General features: G+C 51.5%; 1 protein-coding gene across 1 annotated transcript; it reads left to right on the top strand.

Moving 5' to 3' along the window:
• The first annotated feature begins 2844 nt into the window (after window positions 1–2844).
• On the top strand, window positions 2845–3903 carry MAGEB17 (MAGE family member B17). The gene has a single exon (XM_047716647.1). The coding sequence runs from the start codon at window positions 2866–2868 to the stop codon at window positions 3901–3903; it is 1038 nt and encodes a 345-aa protein (XP_047572603.1). The 5' UTR covers window positions 2845–2865.
• The last annotated feature ends 5930 nt before the right edge of the window (window positions 3904–9833 follow it).

The raw sequence follows: 9833 nt of genomic DNA, 5'->3' as shown, positions 1-9833 counted from the left end.
GTCTTCAAGGGGAGGACCCGGCCAGAAGAGTGGGGTCCCGTGGAGTTCTGCCTTGGCTGTCCATCATGGGAAGCCTAGATCTGGCTAGCCCCAACTTCTAATTCTGTAGTCCCAGGAGATAAGGGTCTTGATCTGAGAGGGAGAGCCCCACGTTTCCTGAGAGTGAAGTCCCAGGATTAGCCAGGTGTCAAGGTGATGAACTTTAAGGAGCAATGAGGGAATTACCCCCACGCTAACGGAGGAGACACCACAGAGCCTACCCCCACCCACACCCCACAACCTGCGAGGCCCAGGTTGAGGCAGAGTTGTCAGGCCGAAGAAGCCCCTCATTTTCGCCTACAGGGCCTCAGAACGAGGAAGCCCTTAATCTAGGGGGACTGGGCCCCAATCCTACAGAGGGAGGAAACCCAAGAACTAACAAGAGCCAATGCGAGGACCTAGTGATACGAGATAATCCCCGCCAGTGGAGAGGGTCACACATTCCCAGCGCCCTGTTCTTTGTAGCAGGAAGCTGAGCGCTCAGCCCAGGAGCTCCTCGTTCCTGTCCAGAGGCCTTGGTAGAAAGGCAGCGGTGACAAGTCATGACGAGGGAGAGTTCTAGCCCTAATCGGAATTCAGGTGAGGACCCTAAATACTACAGAGAGGACCTTTACCCAAAAGAGGTGGGGGGTGCCCGGAGTCCCACGCCTGCTGCCAGGTCTGGGAGTCCGTAGCAATGGTAGTCAGATGTGGTGCACTCCGACTTTCTCTTCTAGGGACTCAGGGACGGTGTGAGATTGGTGGACTCAAGTGGGTAGAGGAAGGAGTCCCCGGCTCAGGTTGATACCACTGGGTTGCCGTAGTACCGCCCCAGCTGACATCCCTCAGAGACCCCTAGGGGGCTTGGCCGGATGTGGCTTACTCTGACTTCCGCTTTGAAAGTTCTGGAAGGTGAGGAACTTATCCTGACAGACGCGACCTCGAGTTACTGGAGAGCGAAATTTCAGGACTGCTCAGGTATCAAGGTTAGGGTATTGGATGTGGACTGAAGGAACCACTCTGCCCAGCACTAAGGAAGCCCCACGAAGTCCCGCGCCAGCCTCAGCACAGGGAGGCTCGGCAAAATTATTTGGCTTTTCTGTGGGGCGCACCACGGAGGGGAGGGCCTAGGCTGAAGTGGGAGTGGCAACAGTTCTGCTACAGGGAGAATCATGGGCCCTGACTGGAGTCCTGGTAGGACCTTGAGTGCTAATGAAGGGACCTTTCCCTCATAAGGGGGGAGGGGCCATCCGCCACTAGAGCTACAGGCAGGGATAGATGCAGTGCGTCCGTGCTCCCTGTCTAGCGACGGAGGGAGGTGAGGACTTGAGTGTGAGGCCGAGAGACCCAGACGTAGGAGGAGGCCCAGGTTTTGTTATATCAGTGGGGTCCCAAACAGTCCTGCCCCTGCTGTCAGCCCTCGAAGGCCCCATACAGCCTTGGATATACCGAGGCTTGCCCTGACTTCTATGTTTGGGAACTCGGAAGGGGAGGACCTTGTTCTGAAGGGCATGAACTCTAATAAGTGGAGGGTAGAGTTCCAGGATTGGTCAGGTATGAAGGTGGAGATTCTGAATATGTACTGACACAACCACCCAGTTCCCTTGCCCCCCCCCCCCCCCAGCTCTGAGAGGTCCCAGCAGAGCCGGGAGTGGGGGCTGACCTGCTTGAAATGTTCCAGGGAGAGGAAGGCCTCGTCTACGTGGCCCCAGTTCAACAGGAGGACACCAGTAGGATTCCAGCAGTAGGATTCCAGATTGAGGACCCTGAGTGCTAATGAGAGGACCTCCCCGCAAAAGAGGGGGCAGACCAGAAAGCAACCCTTGCTTTCAGCTCCAGGAGGCTCAAGGCAGGTATATCCAGATGTGGTGTGACCTAGCTTCCTCTCCAGTAACTCAGAGAAGAGAAGACCTTGATCTGAATCTGGTTGACTCAGCTCAGTAGAATGGGGATTCAGAAGTCCAACCCTGAGCCAAGGTCAGAATTCTGGGTGAGGACTGAGCTAGTGATGCAGTGGAGAGCTATGGGATCCCATAGAGTCCCCATCCTCTTCTCATCCTTTGTAGGACCCAAGCAGCATTGGTGGGATGTAATTCACCCTGAACTTCCAACTCTGAGGTCCCATTTAAGCAAAGACCTTGGGTGAACGGCATGGGCTCAGGTCCACTGAAGGGGGAGCCCCAGGATGGGTCAGGTGTCAAGGTGAGGATATCGAGGGAGGGAATAGGGACCAGTCAAGCCCCCAGTGGAGAGGGATGCACCAAGCCTCACCCCTGGGAGGCCCAGGGCAGAGCTGACAGATTCAGGTGCCCCCTGAGTTCAGTTTGCAGGGTTTCAATAAATGAGAGCCTTGGTTTAAGGACTGGTTGCCCCAGTTTAGCAGAGAGAGGAGTCCCAGGCCCTGTTGGGAATGAAGGTAAAAATCCAGTGTGAGCAATGGGAGAAACCACTCCAGAACAGAGAGGCTGCAGAAAGTCTTCCTGTGGTGTCAACCAGGAAAGCCACGCGCAGAGCTGTTAGGGCGAGATGACATTTAGGGGGCAGTGGAGCTGGATCAGAGAGGAACAGAGAAGCGAGGGTCTTCGTCCCAGCCGGGGCTGGCAGACTGCAGCCTAAGACAGGCTCTGACTTCCTCCACCAGGTCCTCAGGAGACAGACTGACTGACAGGACAGAAGCCCTGTGGGGTCCTACGGCAGCACCCTCAAGGACACCTCTAGTGGGGCAAATTTAAAGCCACAAGGACATCTCCCTGCTGAAGGGACTCACATCCTTTTATCCTCCTCTTCCAGGCGCCCACACTAGGTGCCTTCCTGTCACACTCCTGCCTGCTGTTCCTAACCACAGTCATGCCTCGAGGTCAGAAGAGCAGGCTCCGTGCCCGTGAGAAACGCCAGCAGGCCCGAGGTGAGAGCCAGGATCTCGGGGGAGCTCAGGCCACTGCAGCAGTGGAAGAAGAGTCCCCCTCGTCCCCCATGCCTGTTTGCAAGGGTGCGCCCCTGAGCTCCCCTGCGACAGGCCCTCCCCAAAAGTCTCAGAGGGCCCAAACCACTGGCAGTCCTGATGCAAACCTTTCAGGCTCAAGTTCTGACGAAGGTGCCAAGAGCCAAGGGGAGGAAGGTCCAAGCTTCCCCCAGTTCCTGCCTTCCCCTGGGAGCTCTCACAGAGATCCTCTGACCGAGAAGGCAGGCATGCTGGTGCATTTTCTGCTGTACAAGTATAAAGTGAAGGAGCCCATTACAGAGGCAGAAATGCTGAAGGTTATCAACAAGCAGTACAAGGAGCAATTCCCTGAGATCCTCAGGAAAACCACTGAGCGCCTGGAGCTGGTCTTTGGCCTTGAGCTGAAGGAAGTTGACCCCAGCAGTCACTCTTACGCCTTTGTTAGCAAAGTGGGCCTTCCCACCGAAGGGCGTCTGAGTGATGGCGTGGGCTTTCCCAAGAATGGGCTCCTGATGCCTCTCTTGGGTGTGATCTTCATGAATGGCAACCGCGCCACGGAGGAGGAGATGTGGGAATTCCTGAATGTGTTGGGGGTCTACGCTGGGAGGAGACATCTCCTCTTTGGGGAGCCCAGGAAGCTCATCACCGAAGATCTGGTGCAGGAAAAGTACCTGGAGTACCGCCAGGTGCCCGACAGCGATCCTCCTCGCTATGAGTTCCTGTGGGGTTCAAGAGCCCACGCGGAAACCAGCAAGATGAAAGTCCTGGAGTTTTTGGCCAAAGTCAGTGATACTGTCCCCAGTGCCTTCCACAGCCGGTATGAAGAAGCGTTGAGAGATGAGGAAGAACGAGCCCAGGCCAGCCTGGTGGCCAAGGCTGCCCCAGATGCCCCAGCCAGTGCCTGCTCCAAGGCCACCTCCAGCAGCCCCCTTCAGCCTCAGTGAAGTCAAAGACAAGGCCTTCACCTTGCCCTTGGAAAGGGCTGCCAACCTCCTAATGTAGCGGGGAGTCAGGTGGAGCCAGAGAGAGCAGAATATATCTTTTCTTTGTGTTCTTGTTATTCATAAATAACGTACAGGTTTACCTCTTTTTTTCTTATCTTTCCAATGTGTTCTTTTTAAAAAGGTTTATTTAAATTCAGAATCTAAGTTTATGAATAACGTGGCTCACATGTTTATTGCTGGTTATCAAATTTGAGAGTAATGCTTCTGTATTTTGTAAAACAAATTGAAAATCCTTGCATCTCTTACTGTGATCCAGTACAAGAAAAACATAGCACCAGAAAAGGGATTTTCATTAAAATGTAAGAGAACCGCACAGTGAGAATGTTGAGATAACAAGATCGTGGAAAAAAAAGAAAAGTAAAAAGTGGTTAATTCTTGGTTTTTCTTATTTCTTTTGCTCTTTCTTTTGGTAGAATTAAATATACTTTTGAAGAATGTGGGAGAAAATAAATTGTCATGAATTAGAACTCTTGTTCCCCATCTCTTTTGTTCACCAGACACGAATGGAGCATCTGCTCTTTGGAACGCTTCGCGCTAGTTCTAGGATGTGTCCACAAAGACTCAGCCCCTGCCAGTAACATTTTAGAGTCCACGAGAAGCTATCAGATAAGGAACAGGGTGAGAACACTCCTAATCCTGAAGGACAGTAAATGGAAGGCAGAAGGAGGGCAGTGATTCGACATAAAAGCAGTCCAGGGTCAATCTCCCGAAACACGGCAATCTGGGAGCCCAGGAAGCTGCCAGTCCCTCTCTGGGAGGGAATTTTAAGTGTGTCTGCACCAAGAGTTAGCTGAAGCTGTTGAAATGCTGAGCAGGGACCAGGACCCCAGATGGTGGGTTTCATGATGGAAAGACTATGTCTACAATGGAAAACTGCTCTTAACCGTTCCTTAGGGATGCAGTAAACCAGTGAGAAGTCCCCAGACCCCTGGGGCAGGGGTAGAAGGACTCCTGGGCTCTGTTCCCGGGCAGGTGAACACAATCTCTCACTAGGTGTTTTGCGCACTCAGTGTCCAGAGAGTTTCTGAGAACAGGGTGAGAGTCTGCAACCATTTTGTCCTGGCCTGGGGCGGGGCGGGAGATTGGCCACTCCATTAAAAGGAAACCTAAACTGGGCATTCTTCTGTCATATGGCAAACTCTAACTGATGTCCAGATTTTTGGCGGTGGTGAAATGAGTAAAAACAGAGATGGGCTCCATGCAAAGACAGCTGAGAGGGAAGCAAGTCACTGCCCTTTGCACACGCGTACCAGCTTCATGGCGTACTCAACTAGGAAGCCTACCACACACCCACATCAAATGACATCATATTATGGGGAAATATTACTTCATTTTATTTAGTAAGCAGCATTTTGGCTGATTTGGGTTTTTTCTTTTCTCCCTAGAGCATTGCATATTCTCTGACCTCCTCCTCAATTAAAAAAAAAAAAAAAAAAAAAAAAAAGAAAGAAAAAATCCCAGTGTGGTATGTAGTACCGTCTGGGTCAAAATAATCATGGTATTAATTGCTATTCGAAAATATCTCAATAGTTGTCAGGCTGTGTGCTGGATTTGCAACATATATTCCATATATCCATCAGTCTTGTACAACAGGGCTTATCAAACATGGCCCACAGATAAACCTGAGGTTCAGAGCGTTTGCCAACGTGAATGAGCTCACACTGCTGGCAAGTTGCACAGCTGGTGCTGGACCCATGGTCTGGATGCATCTAGAGGCCACGCTACCTCTCAGCCAGAGGCAGATACCATGTCCTAATTCCCATTTCCCTTCACGACTCCAAGATTGATAAAAAGAGGGCTCTGTGGACAAACTACTGGTTTAGAATACATAGCTAGCACAGTAAAATACCAAGATAAACAAGTGGTGTGAATAAAGAAAACAAAAATAGTTGGGAACCAGATGACCATCCACATATGCAGTGTCAGATCCCCTCAAAAGACAGGAGCTCACCAAACCATGCAGCTCCATCCCTGCCTGAGAGAAAGTCAATGTGTTAGAACCAAAGTTACATACAAGGCTAAGTCCAGTTGGTGAAGAGAAGGAAGAAATTGGCTGGCTTTTTCTCTGACAGCCCAACCTCAGTCCCAGGCATGCTGCCTTGAGCTACAGCCTCCCCGTCTCCCATCACCCCTGCCACACCGATTCTAGCTGCAGGGTTTGCAGCAGGAAAGGGGCTCAAGTGTTTGCAGGGATGTAGCATTTCCTAGGAAGCCTGTAATTGAGGAACAGGAGTCAAGATGCAGAACCCTATGTTGGAGGACGGGGAGATCGACACCCAGAATATAGATGGGCTCACAGAGACTAACCCGCATCTGCCCTCAGACCTATAGTGCCCCAGGCAGGGCTGACCATCCACTCATCCTTCAGGATTGTCTGGAACATGAGAGCCTTGGTCTAAGGAGGGTGACCTCAGTTCAGTAGAGGGAGAATTGTGAGCCACTGATACTCATCAAGGGGAGGACCTAGCATGAGGAATGAGGGAAGAACTCAACCAGAACAATGGGATCCCATGGAGTCCTGTCCCAGCTGTCCGCTCTTGAGGTTCTGGAACAGTTGTGGCTGGATTTGGCTCACCCTGTCTTCCAATTCAGTAGTTCCAGGAAGGTGAGAATCTTGATCTGAGGGAGGGGGCCAGATCAGCTGAGGGTAGCATTCCAAAAATGGGCCGGACACCACTGTGCTCAGTGTCAAGGTGAGGACACTGAAGGAGTGAGGGAGACACCCACCTGAGAACCCAGGAGGCCCCACAAATCTCCCCTACTCCTGCCCCAGCTGGTAACCCTGGGAAGCCTAGAGAAGAGTTGTTAGATTGGGGCACCCCCTCATTTCTTCCTGCATGGGAGCAGGAAGAGAAGGGCTTTGGTCTAGTGGGGGTGGCCCCAGTTCGGCAGAGACGGAGACCCCGGAACTAACAGGAACTTAGTGATATGGGAGGAACTCAGTGATATGAGGGGACTCCCAATGGCAGAGAGGTTCCCACAGGACCCTGCAAGTTCTTACCCTTGGATTACAAAGGGTAGAGCACTTAGCCCAGGAGCCCTTCATTTTTGCCTGGAGAGTCACAGAGATGGGAGGGCCTTGGTGTAATAGGTGGTTCTAGTGTCACAGGGGGAGGATTTGGGGCCCTAATTGGTGTCCAGATGAGGACTCTGAGTACTAATGAAACTCTCCTCAAACTAGGGGACTTCTCCGAATCCCAACCCTGCTCTTGGCCTGGGGAGGTCTGAAGCAGGGACAAGCAGACATGTTACACCCCATGTTCTAGGCATTCAGGGAGGTGAGGACTCGAGTGTGAGGCTGACAGACAGAGATCAGTAGATGGAGAAGTCCCAGGCTATGATGCATATCAGTGGGGTCCCCTTAGAGGTGCCATACAGCCTCAGTTGGATGCAGCTCACCCTGACTTTCTCCTCAGGGAATCCAGAAAGTGAGGGCGTTGGTCTGAGGGGCACAGACTCAGAAAAGAAGATGAAGTTCCAGGTTGGGGACCCTGAATGTGGACTGAAGACCTCACTCTGCCTATAACCAAGGGAGCTGCCCAGTGCCCCCCGCCCCCACCCCTGTGCCCTCTCCCAGCACTAGGAGAGTAGAGAGAGCTTTGGGCTGACTTCTGCCCATAGCTCCTCTCAGACCAAGAGAGGAGACTGGGCCCTAACTGGAATCCAAGTGAGGAACCCAAGTGCTAACCAGGGGACCTCTCTCCAAAAGGGGAGGCCATCCAGAGCCCCACCCCTGTTGGCAGTACTGGGAGCCCCATGCAGGGGTAGGCACATGTGGTGTACCTCAAGTTCTCCCTCTAGGGAGGCAGGGAGGTAAGGGCTTTGTTTAGAGGCTGGTGGACTCACATCAGTAGAGCCCAGGCCAGAGAAGGCCATCACTGAGCTGTCAGCCCCAGGTCCCTTCTCCTCCTCTTAGGGATTCCAGGAAGGAGAGGGCCAAGTTTTAGGTGTCAACTTTAGAAGAGCAGAAGGGAGGGGCCGGGCACCACCCCCCCAACAGTTGATTAAGACGGTGTTGACTATAAACTGAAAGGCCTCCACCTCGGCAGAGAGGATCCCCAGTACTAGCCCCTGCTGTCACCCCAGACAGCCCCAGGCAAGGCTGGCAGGCTGCAGCCTAAGACACATTCAAACTTCCTCGGGGCTCCTCAGGGGACAGGTTGACCAAGAGAACGAGAGCCCTGTGGGGTCTAAAAGCAGTGCCCTGGCAGAGGGGCTCACAGCCTCTCATCCTTCTCTTCCAGGAGCCACACCACGGGCCCTTCTGCCACATTCCCTTCTGCTGTCCTCAGCCACAGTCATCAGATCTCCAGGTCAGAAGAGTCCTGCCAGGCCTGAGATGAGTCCCAGAGTCTAGGGGTGTACAGGCCATTACAGCAGTGAAAGAAGAGTCTCTGTCCTCCTTCTCTCCTTCTTTAGGACATATTCCCCAGAGCAAGAGTGATGTCAGGTCACAGAGCATTCTCCAGGAGACTCAGTTCCAAACACCACCATTGCTTTCTGTTGGTGTTTTATGCACAGAATCTTAAGAAGGTGCTAAAAACAATGCTGGGGAAAGCACAAGTTCCTGCCAGGCACAAGTTCCATTATTAAAAATAATGTGAGGGGCGCATGGGTGGCTCAGTGGGTTAAAGCCTCTGCCTTCGGCTCAGGTCGTGGTCCCGGTGTCCTGGGATCGAGCCCCACATCGGGCTCTCTGCTCAGCGGGGAGCCTGCTTCCCTTCCTCTCTCTGCCTGCCTCTGCCTGCTTGTGATCTCTGTCTGTCAAATAAATAAATAAATAATCTTAAAAAAAAAAAAAGAGAAAAATAATGTGAATATTTTTATATCATTGTTCACTAAAGTGGGGTCCTCTTAAGTCAGTGATATGGAGCCAAGGAAAGCAGACACACTATGAAATGGCTTTTCTATTCCAAATCAATCCAATATGTACCCCCAAAAGTAGCAAAGCTAAGTGGGTTTGGTCAACATACCCACAAATACTCAAGAATAGGCAAAATGAAAACTGAGAAACAAGAGCGGGAGGAGAACAGGAGAGGCAGAGGTGGCCTCACCCTAAGCTCTGAGAAGAACTCATACAAAGGCAAAGCTATGAGCAAACGCTTTGAAGGACGCAGATGTGTGATGAGCTGGGGAGGAGTAAGAAGGGGTCTCTCTCCACACCTCCCCATTTCAATTCTCTGCATTTACTGGGGAGCCAATGGGCTCCAACAAGGTAGCTCCCTGCACAGACAGCAGATAGGTGAACAAGACAGTTGCCCCCTCTTTTGTGGGCCAACAGGCTGGGATAAAAGATCTTAGTATCCTTTGACATTTAGATTCTCCAAGGAATTAGAACCCTCAACCACAACACTAGCAGGGAAAAAAAAAACAAGAGCTTGATAAAAATCAGGAGTGTCTTTCTTTTCTGGGTTAAAGTTGATTTTGCTTCTTTTACCATGAGTCAGAAATTTCAGGACAACAACGCACTGAGATTATCCAGAGAACTTCTGATATCACTCTTCCTTTTTCCCCCCTTTAACTCTGAAATCTATATTGCATACAAAAAATCCTATAAAATATGCATGTAGAGTCTATAGAATAATTACATGAACACTATATGCCCACATGTAGATTAAGAAACAACATTGTCAGCACTTCAGTGACCCCCCCAGTGGTCCTTCCCTAGTGATCTACCCCATCTTACCTGCTATGGACTGAATGATTGTGTCCCTCACCCCAGTATGTTGAAACCCCAGAGGTGTGGTATTTGGAAGTGGGGCCTTTGGGGAGATAATAGATCATGAGGGTGGAAGCCCCATGATGGGATTAGTGTCCTTAAAGAGGAGAGCTAGCCCTCCACCTACCCCTAAGAGGACAGCCTTCAACAA

Source organism: Lutra lutra, chromosome X (genome assembly GCF_902655055.1).
Source record: "Lutra lutra chromosome X, mLutLut1.2, whole genome shotgun sequence".
Lineage (NCBI taxonomy): Eukaryota > Metazoa > Chordata > Mammalia > Carnivora > Mustelidae > Lutra > Lutra lutra.
Note: the sequence above shows the minus strand (reverse complement) of the source record. Positions and strands in the feature narration are given on the sequence as shown.

Excerpts from the sequence above, each read along its gene's own strand:
- MAGEB17 (XM_047716647.1), top strand. The coding sequence starts at position 2,866 with ATGCCTCGAGGTCAGAAGAGCAGGCTCCGTGCCCGTGAGAAACGCCAG.